General features: G+C 47.4%; 1 protein-coding gene across 1 annotated transcript; it reads left to right on the forward strand.

Annotated features, from left to right (window-relative positions):
• The first annotated feature begins 963 nt into the window (after positions 1-963).
• On the forward strand, positions 964-8257 carry LOC101519544 (chymotrypsin-like elastase family member 3B). The gene is made up of 8 exons (XM_058676537.1): positions 964-1006; positions 2642-2727; positions 4908-5002; positions 5133-5267; positions 6547-6683; positions 6875-7017; positions 7594-7746; positions 8240-8257. Exons 1-8 carry the CDS (start codon positions 964-966, stop codon positions 8255-8257), a joined length of 810 nt encoding a protein of 269 aa, XP_058532520.1.
• The last annotated feature ends 11620 nt before the right edge of the window (positions 8258-19877 follow it).

The raw sequence follows: 19877 nt of genomic DNA on the forward strand, positions 1-19877 counted from the left end.
GGTTCACTACCCAAACAGCTGTCAACGTCTGGAGCTGAGCCAATCCGAAGCCGGGAGCCAGGAGCTTTTTCTGGGTCTCCCATGCTGTTGCAGGGTCCCAAGACTTTGGACCACCCTCCACTGCTTTCCCAGGCCACAAGCAGGGAGTTGGATGGGAAGCAGAGCAGCTGGATATGGACTGGTACCTATATGTGATCCCAGAGGATGCAAGGCGAGGATTTGGCCAGTTATTGCACTGGGCCCTATATCATGTGTCTTAAATATCCTCATTCATTTAGTCTCTAACAGAACATGCTCAACTGGATCTCTATATCGAGTTGGGTTTGAATATATATTAACATAAATAATCACATTGCTCTAGATGTTTATTTTAAAATCTTTTTCTTTTTACATTAATATTTTGTTTATTATTTTTGAGGTAGTTTTAAAAATTTAGTTATAGTCAAAGGTGTAGTGGTCAATTCAACAAGAGTTCCAACAAATAAAAAGTAAAAAGACCACATTTCAGCAGCAAAATAGACAAGGTAGATAAAGATATTCAGCAGATACCAATACTGATTCCACTCCAGCAGCAGGAAATCTGACTCAGAAGTGAAGGTGTGTGCCTAATTTCTTAGAGCTGGGAGCTGGCCCAGGCAGGTGTGAATCCAGGGCTGAGGGTTCCAGCACCTGTGTTCTTTCCTGATAAGGATGTTTTGTTCTGATGCCAACTTTCCATGCTGCTCCCCTGATATCAGTTGGCCACAAAATGCCACCTGTGCAGCCATATGGTTCGGGAAACTCTGGGTACGTCCATTGGTTGTTGCTCTTTTGTCTGTAGTGGTTGAGGGAGGTGGCCTTGAATCGTGGGAAAGCTGGTGCTGTACCACCTGTTCTGGGGATGGAGCCCAGTCTGGTCCCATCCACCTGTTTCTGCCCTATATTAGAGTCCAGGTTCCATGACTCCGTCTCTGCTCCAAACTCATGATGCTCTGGCTGCTGAGCTCTTTCCTCCTTGTGGCCCTGGGTAAGCCTCAGCCGGAGTCTGTGCTCCCTGTGTTGTTCTGGGCCAGAAGCCCTGAAATCTGCTCCCCATCCCGGACCTGTGATCCCAGCACCTGCTTCTCTAGGAGTGTTCTCAGTGGGGGCTTTCAATTTGATGCTGGGGAGGAGAGGAGAGGGGGGAGCAGGGGATGGGTCAGCTCAGAAGAAGGACTGGAGGCAGCTCCAAGGGCTGTGGAGCGAGTCCCCAGTGTGGGCAGTGAACAAAGCCTCATGGTTAAGGTCAGGTTCTGTGCTTAGACTTGAGTAGGGTGGAATTTCCACTTTGCTGCTGAATGTATACTTTTCTATTCACTCTGCCTCTATTTGTCTTCATAGCTTATGGTCCAGCTTTCTCCTGGTCTGTTTTCCTGGCTTATTTTTATATTACAGCTCAGGGCCTTTTCCCAAATAGCCTCCCTTTACTGACAATCCTGGCAACAGACAACATTTGCTATGTGCCTAGTATATGCCAGGCAGAATGCTAACAGTGCTTTTAAATATGATCTTGGACCTGGCGTGGTAGCCTAGTAGCTAAAGTCTTAGCCTTGCAAGCAGTGGGATCCCATATGGGTGCCAGTTCTAATCCAGACAACCCTGCTTCCCATCCAGCTTCCTGCTTGTGGCCTGGGAAAGCAGTCGAGGATGGGCCAAAGCCTTAGGACCCTGCACCCTCACGTGGGAGACCCAGTACAGACTCTGGGCTCCTGGCTTTGGATTGGGGAGTAAATCATTGGATGGAAGATCTTCCTTTCTGTTTCTTCTCCTCTCTGTATATGTGACTTTCTAATAAAAACAAATCTTTAACAATGTGATCTCATGCAATTCTCATCATAGCTCTTTGGTGCTAATAATGTTATTATCCAAACTCTACGGACAGGGAAACCGACCACAGAGAAGTAAGGTCCAGCTTGATCAAGGCGTCCCACTTCTCTTTGAATCCATGCAGTCTTACTTTGAAGTTTCCACTCTTTAAATGACATTTCTTGGTTACGTATTTTACTTGAATAGGAGAGAGAGAGAGAGAGAGAGAGAGAGAGAGAGAGAGAGAGAGAGAATGAGAATTACTTACAGAGACATCCCATTCTTTAGTTAATTCCCAAATGCCTACAACAGCTGGGGGTGGGCAACTAAAATCAGGAGCCAGTGGGTGGCAGGGCTCAATGTAATTGAGCGATCACTGTTGACTCCTTGGGTGTACATTAGCAGAAAGTGGGAAAGCTGAGCACAAACTCAAATCCAGGCAGTCTGATAGGGGATGTAGGTGTCTCACATGGGATTACCAATGGCATCAAACATCCACTGCAAAGCCTTCACTCTGTGACAGCTGTTGTCACTTTGAAGAGACTCACTGGATGCCAGGCACTGTTCTAAGCGTCATGTTCCCCAGTCCTCCTGTTCACAGATGCTACATCTTTATCTCTAGCCTTGGAATCCTGGGACTCTACAAACCCCTGTACTAATCCCACTGTTAACTGCTTACGTGTGGCTACTGGGTCAGAGAGGGGAAGTGGCTTGAAGGGGCTCACACAGCCCATTTGAGGCACAGCTAGGACTGAGCTCCTGCCCGTCTTCCATGTTGGGGTCATCTGGTGACTAACGCCTTTCCTATCTTCTCCAGCCTCAGGCTCTGACCAGTCTTCCTACAACCCCTCCAGCCGTGTAGTCAATGGTGAGGACGCAGTGCCCTACAGCTGGCCTTGGCAGGTGAGAGCACCACCAGCTGTACTGGTCCCACAGTGGACTCTGGATGCCAAGTGCTGATTGTAAGGTCTCTAGCCTTGACCCCATGGTCCCCTTTCCAGTCCCTATTTTGTCTGATCAGTTCACATCCTTCCTGTTCTATCTGTAGATTAAAAGTGAAATCTGGGGATGGGGCAGACCTTCTTCAAGGATTGGAACATTATTAGAAGAAGTAAGGTACCGTATATAGGGAGGGAGATTGGAGGGACTCATTTCTACTCTAACAGAGTTGTGAAGTCTGGAGCAACAAGAAAATGAGGACATTTTTCAGGGTTCTGCAAGGCATCTGTGAGGGTGAACACTGCTGTGCTGGGGAATAGGGTAGTCTTTAAAAAGATACACGTGGGTTTTTAAAGTTTAGTTGACCAAATAATATCAAGAACTGTGCTCCTAAATGCCAGCCATAGTTCCAACATTCAAGAGCCACTTGTGGCCAGCAGTTAACACCATGGACAGAAGGGAGATTTCCATAGCTCACAAAGTTCTCTGGGGCAGGGTCAGCAGGAATGTTTAGTGAAGGAGCAGAGAGTGGCTGTTGTAGCTTTGTCAGTCACAGGGTTTTTTATCCCCCTTTAAATGTGTATTAATATAAAGAGAACAAATACCACAGGTACAACTCAAACAAGAGACCCACAATTCCTTCCTTCTCTGACCATCTTTGTAATCCCTTCCTTCCTTTTTTATTTAAAAAAATTCTAAAAACATAATTTTTAAAGACATTTAAAAATTTTATTTTTATTGGAAAGGTAGATATGTGAAGAGGAGGAGGGACAGAGAGGAAGAGCTTCCATCCACTGATTCATTCCCCACGTGGCTGCAACAGCCAGAGCTCAACTGATTCTAACCCAGGAGTTAGGAGCTTCTTCCAGGTCTCCCATGCAGGTGTAGGGTCCTAAGGCTTTGGGCTGTCCTTGACTGCTGTCCCAGGCCACAGGCAGGGAGCTAGATGGGAAGCGGCACCTCTGGGACATGCCCTTTGGGATGCCGGTGGTTGTAAGGGGAGGACTTTACCACTAGGTTACCACATTGAGCCCTCTTTTTTTTTTTTTATTAAATTAATTAATTGGAAAGTCAGATACACGGAGAGGAGGAGAGACAGACAGGAAGATCTTCCATCTGTTGATTCACTCCCCAAGTGAATCATCGCAACAGCTGGAGCTAAGTTGATCCAAAGCTAGCAGCCTCTTCTGGGTCTCCCACACGGGTGCAGGATCCCAAGGCTTTGGGCCGTCTTCAACTGCTTTCCCAGGCCACAAGCAGGGAGCTGGATGGAAAGCTGGGCCGCTGGGACATGAACCTGTGCCCGTATGGGCTTTAGCTACTAGGCTACCGTGCCAGGCCCAAAACATAGTTTTCAATCCAACATACAGGCTTAGTGCACAATATTAAAAAATAAAAGGTAGAAAATCCACAGTTCCAAAAGCGTATAATAAACAAGAACTAAAAACAAAAATTTAATCAAAGATGACCCTTTCTTTGCTAATGTTTTTTGTGTTATACATTAAAAACCACATTCAAGAGAAAACATGGCATTTGTTTTTGGGACTTACCAATTTCACCAAAGCATAGTGGCTTCTCCAGCAGCGACTTAGCCCTGCCGCAGCAGCAGGAGAGCAGCCAGAGAGCAGGTGTGCAGGAGCAAGCAACCTGTGTGCAGTCAGCCTCTGTGTACACAGATCACAGCCAGCCTGGGGCCGTGGGCCAGAGTTTGACAACCTTAATCTCCAGGTTTGACAATCTGAATGAGTAGGACGTGAGAAGGGAGGCCAAAGGGTTGGAGTGAGTCGTGCTTTAGCTGTCCACGAATCCTGGAAGAGCTGAGCTGCAGGAGAATGGGGCCTGAGAGATCAGAAGGTCTTAGGGGCTGTTAGGAGACAGAGGTTTGGGTATATTCTAGAGAGCAGAGAATGTTGGGGTTTGCAGAGAGATCACAGGCCTGGGGTGGGGAGACAAGGAATCACAGTGATCTAGAAGACAATGATAGCACCACACCTCGAGCACTTACACAGGTTGTATGCTGTATGTCTCAGAGGGGGCTGTTCTCTGTGTGAGTGGCACCCTCTCAAGATGTGCAGTGCACAACCCACACAACAACCCTCACTGGGGGCTCTGACTTCTCAGACTGCTTCTTTCTGGGCCTCCAGGTCTCCCTGCAGTACCTGAACGGGGACTGGCGTCACACCTGTGGAGGGACTCTCATCTCTCCCGGCTGGGTCCTGACTGCTGCCCACTGCTACTCGTGAGTTCTCCTATTGCCCCCATCCCTGCCCTGGTCTATGTCCATGTATGAAACCCAGAGAGCCTGGGAGAGCAGGTGGCTTTGGGAAATTGACCAGTTAAGCACAAACTGATTTCTCCTCCACTGACAGGAGTTCTAGGACATACCGGGTGGTGTTGGGCGAGTACGACTTGACCCAGCCGGAGGGACCTGAGCAGTCCATCCTGATTAATGCTGGTGACTTCCTTGTGCACCCACGATGGAACTCCAGTTGTTTGTCCTGTGGGTGAGTGAGCTCCCAGCCTGGGATCAGGCTCCTGTATTCTTTCCTCCATGACACATAGCACATCTAGGACACTCCCAGGGATCGTGGGGGACAATGCACAAACTGGGTCCAGTTCTCACAGAGACCAGCAGCACCAACCTCCCTCCATGCACAGCAGACCCAGGAGAGGCAGGAAGTCCCCCAGGGCTGCTGGGCTCAGTGTCCCTGGAGCCCAGGACCTGCAGGCCTTTTCTCCAAGTCCAAGGTGTCCTGTGCTCAGCACAGGTTCCTCCAGCATGATCTGGTTCCTGGCTGTGTGGGCAGAGGAACATGGGACTGAGAGTCAGGCTGTGGGCATCCTTCCCTGAGTGTCCTGGTCAGTGAGTGCCCCGCTCCGGGCTCAGGTGTCCACTTGTCAAGGTGACCCTGCAGCAGGGCTTTGTGGTGGTGGAGATGGACAGGGAGGCCCTGCTCAGTGCTCACCTGTGTGTATACCTGTGTATCTGGTAGCTCAGCCTTTTCTGATGAGATCAACGGAATATGCAGAATCCTCCTTAAAGTTCTACAGTGATGGAAATCCTGGCCCCAGCTCACAGGACTCCTGGGGCAGTAGGGAGGCAAGTGAGATCCAGGCGAAATGTCCTGAATGACAGCATTTAGAGCAGTGGTTATCAAAATTTTGTCTGTGGGGCACCAGCGCTAGTGTCTCCTGGGAACCTAGGAGAGATGTCAGACCTCAGGCCTTGGTCAGACACAGCCTCAGAAAGCCAGAGTGAGCCCTGAAATTGCATAGTTTTAAAAACGTTTATTTTTTATTTTTGTTTATTTAAAAGGCATTGAGAGGAGAGAAAGAGGGAGAGAGGGAAAAAAAATTTGTCTATTTGACTGTTTGACTGAAGCTAGGATTCTTGAATTTGCCGATTCTTCCAAGTGGGTTGCTTGAACCCAAGCAATTGACCAATCACAGGCCACACACGAGTAAGCAGCTGGAATGGGAAACAAAGCTGGCACAGGCACTGTGGGCTGCAGCCTCTAATTCCTGCACCAGATGTCCGTGCTACAATGTTTCACAGTCCTCCAGGGCATTCTGATACAGCTACAGTGTGGGATCACAGGTGGACATCCAGGGCTCAAGGCCAAGTGTTGGCATGCGCTCAAGGGGTCAAGAAGTCTTCCAAAGGCTGCTGTGCCTTAACAGTGGATGTGGGGAACAGAGGAGATGCTTCCCCACAGGGAATGCCTGGAACACCTGCAGCAAGACCCACTGTGGCACCTGACTTGGATGTTTTTCCTCCTGCAGCTATGACATCGCCCTCATCAAGCTGTCTCACAGCGCTGAGCTCACACTGGAAATCCAGCCTGCCTGCCTCCCTCCTGCCGGCTACATCCTGCCCCACGGAACAGAATGCTACGTCACTGGCTGGGGTCGTCTCTACAGTATGTGATGATTGAGGAGGGGCAGTGACAGAAAGACAGGGCCCTGGGGCAGAGGCTGAGAGTGATGTGGTGCCAAGAACATTCAGGATGATGAACTTTTTTGGAACAGGTCCCTGTCAGGCCAAAAAAAAAAAAAAAAAATCTAAGTGTCCACTTGTCCACCTCCTCCTCATTGCTCTGTGTCTCTGCAGCTGGTGGGCCACTCCCTGACAAGCTACAGCAAGGACTGCTGCCGGTGGTGGACTATGCACACTGCTCCCAGCCAGACTGGTGGGGCTCCTCTGTGAAGGAGACCATGGTGTGCGCCGGCGGGTATGAAGTCTCTGGCTGCAATGTGAGTCACTTAACACCTGCCCAGGTGGGAAGGCTCCTGGGTTCCCTCTGTGATCTCCATGCATGTGGAGGAGCTTTCTTCCCTGCCAGTCCCCAGGCAGGCTCCAGGTCAGGCAGGACCCAGAGGAAGTCAGTATAGCCTCCCCGCCCCCACTGACTGCTGTCCCAGCTCACACGCCCCCTCTCCTGGGACCATCACTGTCCCTCCTCCTGCTGCTCAGGCTGCCCCGTCAGCACAACAGAGACACTCGCATCAACACCTTGAGTCACCCACTCTGGGCTCTGCAGGGATCCTCAACCACTGTGCTGTGGGAGCTGAGTCCTCCTAGGCAGCAGGGAAGGTGCTGCCAGCAGGGGGCGTCAATGTCCATTGGGGCTCCCTCTGTGCCAGGGGCTGTGCTGAGGTCCTGTCTGGGTCCCTTCCTGCTGAGCAGGTGTGGTAGCACAGCCCCTGCTCCTGCCCAGCTGAGGCCCTGAGGCTGGGGGAGGTGCAGCAGTGTGTGTCTGCAACCCCCAGGTCAGGGACAATTCTTTATACTGAGACATGACTCAGCATCCACCCCTCTGACCATCACAGGGTGACTCTGGAGGACCCCTCAACTGCCCCGGAGTGAACTGTGAGTGGGAGGTTGACGGCATAGTCAGCTTTGGTTCTTCCCGTGGCTGCAACACAGAGAAGAAGCCTACAGTGTTCACCCGTGTGTCAGCCTTCAATGACTGGATTGAGGAGGTAAGGACAGGGCAGCCAGGAGGGCTTCCTGGTGGAGGCTCTCCTGAGAGGGGCTGGGGGACAGGAAAGGAAGGTTAGATCCAGGTGAGGGACTGCAGGGATCCTAGCAGGGCAGTTCGGGAGGGGTCTTTGAAACATTCCCAAGGGGTGTGGGGATATGTTCTGCTCTGTGAGTCCCCAGAACTTCCCAGGCTTTGGGTGGAGCTTTGCGTTCCTCATTCAGCTAGGGTTTCACAGTGTGTCCTCTGGTCAGCCCTTACTTTTCATGGAGGACGGGGGCACACTGCCACCTGGTGGTGGAGATGTGAAATGAGCGGTAGGGATGGTGGGGACATCACTCCCACTAGAGGAGGAAAAAGGCTCAGAGAGGGCAACTCACTCTCCCGGGTCACACAGGGATGAGTGGTCAGGCTGGGAGCTGACCCCAGTTGCTTTGACTCCAGAATCTGTGATGCTAACCCCACTCTTATGTTCCCTCCCTGATTTCTTTCAGACGATTGCGAGCCACTAATATAAAGACCTAGGTGGCAGTAACCATCCCACATTATTTTATAAAGAATAAATATCTCTCAGCAGGTCCCGAGTTGGCTGTCTTTCCTTCATTGCTTTTTCCCCTCTGGCCTCTTCCTGAGATGTGAGAGCTGATGTGCAGAGATGAGACCGGAGTCAGCTTCTCATGTGAGGACAAGAGGATCCTGGGGCCCAGGAGAAGGAGTCATGATGGGGTGACCACCCTCTTGGATTTCCTGGGACTGAGGGTTCTCAGACCCAGGACTTCCCGTGTGGACACTGAGGCAGTCCCAGGACAACAGGACAAGCAGGTCCCCTATCTGTGTCTCCCGTCCAGCGGAAGAAATCACCCGATACTGGAGAGTGTTTCAGAGGCACTTTTATTCCAACCTTCAGTTCCTTCTTTGGGGCAGAAGCCTCTGGCTTATATATCCCTCCTGTCCGTTAAATCCGTTACCCAGAAGCCTTCAGTTAAGTCAGTTAAGTCCATTATTTCCGTTACACAGAGAACCTCCTCACCCCTCCCCCAAGGCCCCTGGCTATCTCTCAATCCTCCAATCAGCTTACACGCCTGAGGCAAGCAGTAAAGGGCCAATCACAGGGCACTTCCTGAAACCTGTCTCCAAGAGGAAGTAGGGTCCAGGCATCATCTTAGGGCAGGGCACACGTGCAGTGCTCCCAACAGTCCCCCTTTTTGTTTTATTAAGCAAGGGACCGTGCCTGTCTTAGGTGTTCCGAGTTCAGGCTGCCCTTACCCGTCATGGGCTAACCACGTGGCTAGGAACGTGGCGCCTGTCTTAGGTTGGTAAAGCCTTTTCGGATACTTACCCGTCTCTGACTACCAGTCCAACATGCCTAGCCAGATTTCTGGGGATTTTCTGTTGTGAAGGGCAAGCACAGCTTGCACTAGCAACCGCTGTATGAAGCGTCCGCTGACCCCAAATAAATAATTAATAAGATAAGGCCCAGGCCTACTATACCGGCCCATTGGCGTGCAAAGGAAAGACCCTTTAGTATCCAATTTGTCCATTGCTCTACCGTGGCAATCTCTACTTTGGTGCTATTTATAGCGGATAACTCTCTGGGCAAATTCAATGCTCGGGACCCATTGGTGACAATAGAAGGAGTAACACACAATCCAGGTAAATGGAGCTTGTACACATACATAAATAGCATTATAGATAACATCACGACTGCAATTAACTTTAACATCTTCCCATATTCTAGAACTATTACTACTATAATTACAATTTTTTATCACTACCTTATCAATAAATGCAAAATCTGATATATCTGAACAACTACTCCTACTGGTGCACAATACCCAAGCATTCCAGGGCTGGGCAGATACAGATTGAACAGGATTACCATATGTATAATTATATCAAACTGAACATCCTAAGTCCCATACAAATAAACCGTGTAAATTATCAAACTAAACATCTCAAGTCCCATTCAAATAAACTGAAAGGCTTCTAAATAGATTAGCTGCAAGTTGGAAACTGAGAGGACCTCAGATAACATGTCCACCTGTTCTTAAGTCAAGTTCACTCATCAGCTTATGATTAGCAAGCCAGTCCAAACATGTTGGTTAAACTGCTCCTGTGTCTGAAGAACCACAGAGATCTGCCATGCCAGGGTGTACACAGTCATAACCGCCAGCAGCTATTGCTGTTACAGTGGCAGAGGTAACCCCGAAGTCATACTCTGGCCGCAGGTGGACTGACAGGTCATTTTCTTTAACTGTCATCGTTCTGGGAAAATAGGTGGGCACGCACCTCACCACAGCCAGCGGGTACTCAGTTGTATTCCAACATTCTGAAAGAAAACAATCTATTCCACAAGTTAAGTGAATCTCTGCCTAACTAGCATTGCTAACAAGAAACACAAACGGATAAAAGCAATTCTGCAACTGGCCTCCAAAAATCATGGACATTGCTGCTTCCACAGCACAAACGGAGGCTTCACCTCAAAAGAATTTGTGGTTATACTCTGCATAGGATTTTTGTAAGAATACTTATGTCCTCTACATGTACTGTTTTTATCTGTGAGAAAATATTAGTCAATACAATGCAGGGTGATGGTACAGTAGAATTACTAATATTAACACTCACCTGAAAAAATAATAACTAGCTTGTCCTTTGGGGATCTATATTGATCCCTATTCCCCCTTTCTGTTTATATAGCATAGTTTTAATCTTTTTTTTTTTTTACACTTTCATAGCTTTATTGCCTCTTGGCACCACTTTTTAGCCTGTTCATACACTAACTGCTTTACCAAAGGCATTGCTGACTCCACCTCCCCAAAAATTCTAGAGGCAGTTTGAATAAGTCTAGCTACAAAATCAACATAAGGCTCATTGGCTCCTTGAATAACTCTGGAGAGACATCCCTGTAGATCCCCACTGCCTGTTCTAAATTCCACTGGGGGTTTCCTGCAGCAGCATTACGCTGCTCAGTGTCTGAACAAAACTCTTGGTATGCCACCTTCCAAGAAAAAGCATGGGCAGAAATTGAGCCATTTATAAAAAGAGCTCCAGACCCCCAACAGCTGGGGTCACACACCAGACAATCTGATAGTCTGGTTTAAGGAGAAACTGGCAGAAAATATCAGGACCTAAATGCTTAACAAATACTGATATATAATATATAAAAGCCTAATATACTTGCTTGTCCCGTTGATCTTCCAATTGAAATGCCATCATCTTGGCCACTACCCGAGCTTTCACAAGACTCAGCAGCAGGAGCTTGCCGTACAAGCCTCTCAGGAATCCACCTCGGACCATTTTCGTATTTTGGGAAAATACAGACTGATCCTCTCCCCCAAATGAGGACGGGATCTGGGCCTTGGGTCTGAGGTACCAGGTTGCTTACTCTTATAGGGTTAGTATAAAGTGAAAACTGTCAAATAATAGCTTTACTAAACATTTATCCCAAAGGCCTACTTCCTGTTATAAATGAGGCAGGAATACAGGTTAATAATAAATGTATCAATGATATAATATACTTTAAAAATAATTATTAGTAATTTAAGTTACATAAATTTAAGAAATCCATGTTAACTAGTAATCTTATTCAAAGTAAATGAATTTGTAGCAAAGGTTTAAAATCACTTAGATATTTTTACAATCCTATCAGAAAGCTCTGGGAGTGTCTGCAGAATTCAGAGCTCAAGGCAACCTGCTTTTGCTGTTGATATGCAAATTATATGTATGCATTAATTTACCTGCTTTTTAAAATGTTTCCTACAGGAAGTTTAAACTTAATTCACAAAAGCTAGAATATTTTCTGACCAACAAACAGACAGTAACACATTATAACAATTTTAAACAATTTATACAGATGACAAACATTAAGACACACATGTGCGCGCACACACACACACAGACACATGCTTTTGGAGACTTAAAAAAATTATTCTCAATTAAACTTAGTAATAGTAGTGTTCTCCAGAAACCAGTAGCTGTAAAATCATCAAGTAAATAGTCTTGAACAAAGACCTTGAGAAAGAAAAGTCACCGTTACGAGATCTTTTCATCATTGCAAACTAAAATTTAAACCTTCACAACTCCATGGATGTATACAACAGTTTGACACGACAAAATTTTACTACATTTGGCAATAATCTTAATCCAATCAACCTGATTAACTGTCTCCACAAAACGGGAGATAAATCCGTTGGCATTCTTGAGGCCTCATAAGAATACCAAGGGAAACCCTAGAATTGGAAACTTTTGAATTCTTGGATGCCCCTTTAAGGATGGCTAAAAATATCTGGAAGAAGGTTTTTGTTGTTGTTAGTACAACACATTATAGGTTAGATTTCGTTATTGACATGAAATCATCATTCAAATACCTTTAAAACAAATACAAAATCTTTACCAATTTAAAGCAGTGAGAAGTTTGATAACCAGCCAAAAACACAAGAATTATTTTAAACTCTAAAAATGCTTTATATAAAATAAATACATTAATTTAACTTATACCTTGAAATAATTTAATAGTGAATTACAGTTAACTTCTATAACAAATTATTTGCAATAAAATTTTATATTTTTGAAAACATCACAAATGAAACCTTAAGAATTACAAGAGATAAAATCGTGTTTTTTTTTTTTTTCTTGACCTTTTCTTTCGGATCATACTAAAAAGATATTTAAAAGGTAGAAAACCAGGCAACAGAAAACTTAGGGTCAGGTAATGGAGGTCTGAATGAATCAAAAAGCGGCCACCTGTAGCAATATAAGGCCTGACTAACAAAATCAGCATCCCAAGAACTACTATCAGAGCAAAGCATTTAGCCAAGCTTTTAATGGGTAGAGGATCCTCAGAAGACTCACTTCCAGAGGCCTCTTCCTTATCCTCCGAGTTTGACTCTCCTGACTCACTTAACAATCTCTGCAGCAGGTGCTGCATGCGCACTGTGGAGGACAAATTCCCCATTGCTCTAACTTTTCTCTAGTCACTCAACCGTGAACCTTATTGTCGCCAACCGCGAACCTTTTTATTTTTGTTTTTGTTTTTCTTGTCGCTAACCTGCGAACCTGATGTGCACGTCCCCGCCTAGTGCGGCTTCCTGAGCAAAAGGCTCAGTTGTAAACTAATTCCCGCTGTAAGCGGCTCCCTGAGCGATCTGCTCAGCTACTTACCTTCCTGGTATTCACCAGCTAACTTCTGTCCTAGTCACGGTACCAGATATCTGTGTCTCCCGTCCCGCGGAAGAAATCACCCGACACACTGGAGAGCGTTTCAGAGGCACTTTTATTCCAACCTTCAGTTCCTTCTTTGGGGCAGAAGCCTCTGGCTTATATATTCCTCCTGTCCGTTAAATCCGTTACCCAGAAGCCTTCAGTTAAGTCAGTTAAGTCCGTTATTTCCGTTACACAGAGAACCTCCTCACCCCTCCCCCGAGGCCCCTGGCTATCTCTCAATCCTCCAATCAGCTTACACACCTGAGGCAAGCAGTAAAGGGCCAATCACAGGGCACTTCCTGAAACCTGTCTCCAAGAGGAAGTAGGGTCCAGGCATCATCTTAGGGCAGGGCACACGTGCAGTGCTCCCAACAGTCCCCCTAGGACAGAGTCCCCAGAGAGCAGTTTTTCCATGCAGGCCGAGCACACAGTGACACCTGTGGGGAACTGAACCTGCCCCCTGTTGGGAGGCTGGTGGTAGAGTGGGAGGAGCTGGGGTTTCTGCCTCCACTGGCTGGTAGGCAAACGAGGGCTGTGGTCATCCATTCACTCAATATGGTCCTTTCCTTATTTCAGAGGAGGGCTCTGAGAGAGGGAGCTATGGGTCGTGCTCTGAAGTGGGTCATTATTTATTTATTTTTAAAAGATTTATTTATTTTATTACAAAGTCAGATATAGAGAGAGGAGAGACAGAGAGAAAGATCTGCCGTCTGATGATCCACTCCCCAAGTGAGCCGCAATGACCAGTGCTGCGCTGATCTGAAGCCAGGAGCCAGGAGCCAGGAGCTCTTCTGGGTCTCCCACATGGGTGCAGGGTCCCAAGGCATTGGGCCATCCTCGACTGCTTTCCCAGGCCACAAAGCAGGCAGCTGGATGGGAAGTGGAGCTGCCGGGATTAGAACTGGTGCTCATATGGGATCCCGGGGCGTTCAAGGTGAGGACTTTAGCCGCTAGGCCACACCGCCAGGCCCTGCTCTGAAGTGGGTCATTATTTAAAGAGAAATGTGCATGGCAGAGGCGTTCAGGAAGCAGTGACTGGCTTCCTGCGCATGGCAGGCTGGGCTGGGAGTCCACAGCTGAGTGGTCCAACTCAAGGCAGAGGCCTGTGTGCAGGGCGAGGAGACACACAGACAGGCACGCATGCAGTGCTGCCCAGGAGCAGATCCCCGGCGGCTGTCGTGGACATTGGAACAACCTTGACTTACAGGTGGGCCGTTGTATTTTTCTTTCTTTTTTATTTTTGAGTATTAATATTGACCTCAGTTTTGGGACATCTATTTCAGAAAAGATTTTAAAGTTATTATTAATTTTTATGTTAGTGAGGAGAGAGAGAGAGAGAATTTGATGTTGTCATCTCTCAGCTCCCCAAATGCCCACCCCAAGGCAAAGCAGAAATTGAGAGCTGGAGCTCACCCAGGTCTCCATGTAGATTGCAGGAACCAGGCCCTTGGTCTCTCCCTGCTGCCTCTGCATTGACAGGACGTTGGAGCAAGGGCTGGACCAGCGTGTCGAACTCAGGTACTCTGAAACAAGATACAGGGATCCTACTCGCTAGACCCAATGCCTTCTCTCAGACACTAACCCTTTAAGATGTTTTCTTCATTGCTATTTAAAGGTTTATTTATCATTTGAGAGGCAGTACAGTGGGGGTGGGGAGAAAAAAAGAAATCTTCTACCCATGCTGTTTCACTTACAAATGCCTGTAACAGCCAGGCTTAGGCCAGGCCGAAGCGAGAGTCAACGATTTCATCCTGTTCTCTCATGTGGGTGGGAAGGGCTCAGGCACTTGGACCATCTGTCATTGCTTTTTCAGGATCAGAAAAGGAACAGCTAAGACTTAAACTGCCACTCAGTAGGTGATATTGCCTTTGCAAGCAGTGGCTTAATGCACTATGCCACGCAGGCCCCATTGTGATGGTTCCTTCCATGACTTCCTTTGCATTTAGAAAGCCCTTGAGCAATTCAATGGATGTGAACACATACTTATGCTCTGTGACAGGGCAGGGGGCAGAGGAAAGTGGCCCAACCTCAGTCCGGCTGGGAAGTTGTCTCCCCCCGAGGAATGATCGTGACTGCTTGACGTCTGCTGAAGACCCAGAGTGATGTGGTCCTAGGAGCTGGGTCCCTCTGGGGAAGGACTCCTGGAGCTCTCCGTGAGTGTCACACACTGAAGATGGGGAAAAGAAGGGATTCTTATCAAAACGGAATCCATCAGGGGCTGGTGTTGGCACTTAGCACATTAATCTTGTAATGTCTGTATCCCGTAGTGAGACTATACCATTCATAGCTGTTGCACCTGGGACCCAGCTTGCTTTGAATGTACTTGGGGAGGTAGCAGAGGATGGGCGAAATACATCAGTCCCTGACACCCACGTGAAGGAGAGGGATGGGGTTCCTGGTTCTTGGCTCTGTGGCCATTTGGCAAGTGACTCAGAAGAAGCTCTCTGTCTTTCTGTTGCTGCATCTTTCAAACAAACAAACAAACAAACAAACAAAGATACATCTTTCTACAAAAGTGGATCGTTCATACCTTCTTTTACCAATGAGCATCAGAGACAGTGCTGAGAGCCTAGCTCTCTAAGACCAGGCTGTCAGAGACCTCGCTGCTTGAGATCATGAGTTAAAACACAGCATCTGGCTCCAGCCTAGTGCTTCAGAGCCAGACTGGAAATAAAGAAGCAGCCTGAAGTTCAAGTGCAGGACTTCAAACAAGGGCTTCTAAACACACCATCTATTTATTTGAAACCTTTGGTGTCCTAAGAAGCAGAATAATGAGTAAAATGATTAACCAGAGCCAAGTGTGAACCCTTCACACATAGTCAGGTTTTCCTGAGCCTGTCAATGCACTTTATATCTTTTCAAAATTTTATTCTTTCGTGATGTAGTTCCATTGGCTCAGGGATTTTCCTGTCACACTTTCCAATCGCCCTTCCCCCTACTGTTTCCCCCTGTATTGTTATGATAGTAGAGTTCTCCAAAAACAATCACAAGACCACCATTCTTCTATTAAATGTATCATGACATTATAGGTGGAGATATTGGCAGAGGGCACCCAGAATTCTACTGTCAAGATATACTTAACAGTTTCATTGGGAATCCGTATTTTATTCAGGAGTAGAGATGCATACTGCACTGTATCTTCCCTTATTGGTATAATTGTCTCCATTATATAGTTCTTCTGGGTGAATATATGTATATGCATGTTTACTTATATATCTATTGGTCTTATCGCTTGCATGAAGATTGCCTTATATTGGAGAGAACATAACGGATTTGTCCTTTTGAGATTGGCTTATTTCACTGAGCATAATGGTCTCTGGTTAGGACCATTTTATTATAAATGGAAGAATTACATCTTTTAAAAGATTTATTTATTTTTGTTGGAAAGGCAGATTTACAGAGAAAAGAGAGACAGAAAGATCTTCCAATGCTGGTTCACTCCCCAAGTAGCTGCAACACCTGGAGCTGAGCCAATCTGAAGCTAGGAGCTAGGAGCTTCTTCTGGGTCTCCCATGCAGGTGTAGGGTCCTAAGGCTTTAGGTTGTCCTTGACTGCTGTCCCAGGCCACAAGCAGGGAGCTGGAAGTGAATTGGGGCCACCAGGACACAAACTGGTGTCCATATGGGATCCTGGCACATGCAAGGCAAGGACGTTAGCCACTAGGCTACTGCAATGGGCCCCAGAGTAATTAGTTTTAAAGGGACTACCTCACAGGTGCCTTTCAGTGTGTAGGGGTAAGTTTGAACAGATATCAGGAAAGGTCCCTGCAAGTGAACCTTTCAGTGAAAGAGGTGAAGATTAGCTCGTTGGGTTTGGAAACTAAGAAGAAGGCCAGTGTGTCTAGTGCAGAGTGAATAAAGCATGGCGAGAGAAACTGGTGCTGTGGTGTTACAGGAGAAAAATTATGCCTTTGCTGCTTGGCACTGGACAATTTGCCAAATGAAAGCTTGTAAGAAGGGTTTATTTTAGAATGCCAGCAGCCTTGGGAACAGAGAGGTCTGTGCATCGAAACATGCTCTTTTCTGTCAAGGAAACCTATAGAGGGCAATTTTAAAAGGTAAGGAGCGCCCCCGGAGGACCAGGATAGATGTGGGATGGGCTCGGCTAGGTTTCAACCCCAACTGAGCCATATATGAGATATATGTGGGTATGGACGAGCCGTGGCTGAGCTGAAACTCTCAACAGCAGGAACCAGAATGGGTTGAAGAGCAGTGCTGGCCGAAGGACCTGCTGGTATGTGTGAAGCCTGACACCAGGAAGGGGTCGGAGGGAGGAATCTGAACAGTTCCTCTGACAGGACACTGACCCTACAAATAAACGCAGGAAGCATGGAGGTAAACAACCCAGAAGAGGCTTTGGAAAGTGACCCACTGGCATACACTTGGCTCGGGTTGGAGCAGACCAGGCTGAGTCAGTTCACGCCATCCACTGGCAAGCCCGAGCGCTGGAACTGTGTGGGGGCCTGGCCAGGTTTGGTTGTGATAAAAAAACAGTACAAAACACAAAATGCCAAGGCGAAATGGCCTGTGCCAGTAAGGAATGCAGCACCCAACCAGCACACCTCCCACTGGTTTAGGTGAGGGACGAGTGTGTGATGGGCAGAGCTGGGGAGAGCTGCAATACTCATTGGTTCCAATGGAGGTCGGGGCTCAGAATAGATCCAACCCAGGGGTTACAACCACCAGCTGATCGGAGTGATGGACTGTGGCGGGCACTGTGCTTACTAGTAGTACATGTAGGAGCCTGGACTGGGAATGCCTCAAAGTTTTTTTTAGGGGGATTCCCCTGAACAAAATGGAGGAATCAAAACATTAGCCAGGAAAAGATGGAAGATGGAGTAGATCAATCAACCACCTCAGCTTTATGCTTCCAGCGGAAAACTGGACAAGGGGAAACCCTAAGACGGACTATGTCAATCAGTGGACTCTGCACCAGCCTCATCATACCTGGACTGTTGCTGATGATATGTTGGAGCTTCTAATTGATCGAGGTGACGCTCTGCTGGCTCTGCCTTCAAACCTGAGAGCGCCTCCCTAAGAGGCCGTTGAACTTGAACTGGACAAGTGGGATGCTGGACTCTGTATGGTGTGAGCTTGTAATTAGGGAATCCCAACGGAACCTGAGCTGTGGTTATGCATCATGGTGAAGGAATTCACCATGGGGGAAAGGTTTGGGGTGAAGGGGGGAGAATCCCAGTACCTATGAAATTGTGTCATGTAATACAATGTAATTAATGAATAAAAAAAAAGGTAAGCAGCACCCTCAGGGGGGAATTTAGAAAAAAAAAACGCAATGAGTATGGTCAATTGATAATTATGCAGATTTTCAGACTTTGTTCTGATGATCATTCAAAAATCAAATTCAGGGAGTGTCAGGTGCAGGTGTCTTGACTGTGGAGCTTAGCTTAAGTTAGGTGGATGTGACAGAGACAAGAGATAGCCAAGATTTCACCCTAGAAGGAGTCAGAGAGGGCTTTAGGGACTCAAGCCTTATTCGAAGAGGGAACCTCAAAGATCAGAATACTCTCACTACTCAAAAGCAAGATAGGGCAACTGGAAACAAGCACTCCAAACAAACAGCTGCGTAGTCGCATTGGGACCCATTCAGCTCCAAATAATGGCTCCCAGCAATGAGAAGGTCACTGGGGGCTATACAAAGTTTCTCGGTGCTCAAAGAACATAAATCCTTAGACAACTTCCCCTCAACTACATCCCTGCTCAGGGACCTCGCCAACCTTGGGGGCTTTCCTGGGCTTCAGCAGACTCGCTTCTCTGCTCACCCTTCTTTGTCACTCTTCATGCTTCACGGCCGTGAACCTGAACAGCTAGAACAACTGGCTCCCGTACGATTTCTCGGGGAGTTGTTCAGGGTCATTGCAAGCGTTAGTAAAACGGACTGTCTCTGCGTCTGTGTTTTTGGAGATCTTTGCTCTCCATACTGTCTGCTATCAGTTCAGGACACCATGGCTTTGTGAGCCGGTCAAAGGCAGCTTGCATGACTGCTGGTATCAAGAACTCAGAGGTTAGGCTTGGTGGTGGAGACCTGGTTAATCCGTTTCTGCCTCCTTGCACTGGGAATGCTGGTTTTGTTTTGCCTCAGTTTCCCTTCTTTTTTCAAAATTTATTTTTTTGAGAGGCATAACACACACACACACACACACACACACACATACACACACACACCCCTTCCATCTGCTGATTCATTCCCTAAATGGCTGCAACATGTGGGAGTAGGTTAGCCCAAACCTAGGAGCCAGGAGCTTCTTCCAGATCTTCCATGTGGGTGGAGGGGCCCAAGCACTTTGACCACTGTCACTGTTTTTCCAGATGCGTTAGCAGGGGCTGCATCGGGAGAGGGGCAACCACGAACCTGAGCTGGTGCGCATGTGGGTGCCACTGTTGCAAACTGTTGCTTAACCAGCTTTCCCAAAAATGCAGGCTCCTGCTGTAGTTTCTTTTCATTTGCATATAACCAATGTGTGACACTGGGATGAAGTTTGGGAGGAACTGAAGACTGTGAGAGGGGAAAGGCTCCCACCTGAAAGGCTGCTCGGTAAGACCCAGATTCCAGCTCCCAATCAGGACGTGAAGCTGATAAAGACATTCTATTCTGGGGCCCTACCTTTCTGCCCACCTGGGACCCAAGCACATGCGTGAGTCCCCAGGCCTGCTCGGCCAGTGCTAGCAGAAGCTGGGTGTAGTGCTTGGGTGGCCCTAGAGCAAGCCAAAGGCATCTTAACTGCTGTGCCAATCTGCTGGCCCTACTTTATTTATTTTTTAGTTTTTTTTCTTTATTAATTACATTGCATTATGTGACAGTTTCATAGGCTCTGGGTTTCCCCCAACCCCTCCCCATGCCCTTCCCCCATGGTGGATTCTTCTACCTTCTTGCAGTATTGCAGTTCAAATTCAATCAAGGTTCTTTCTTTGC

This window comes from Ochotona princeps, chromosome 2 (assembly GCF_030435755.1).
Source record: "Ochotona princeps isolate mOchPri1 chromosome 2, mOchPri1.hap1, whole genome shotgun sequence".
Taxonomy (NCBI): domain Eukaryota; kingdom Metazoa; phylum Chordata; class Mammalia; order Lagomorpha; family Ochotonidae; genus Ochotona; species Ochotona princeps.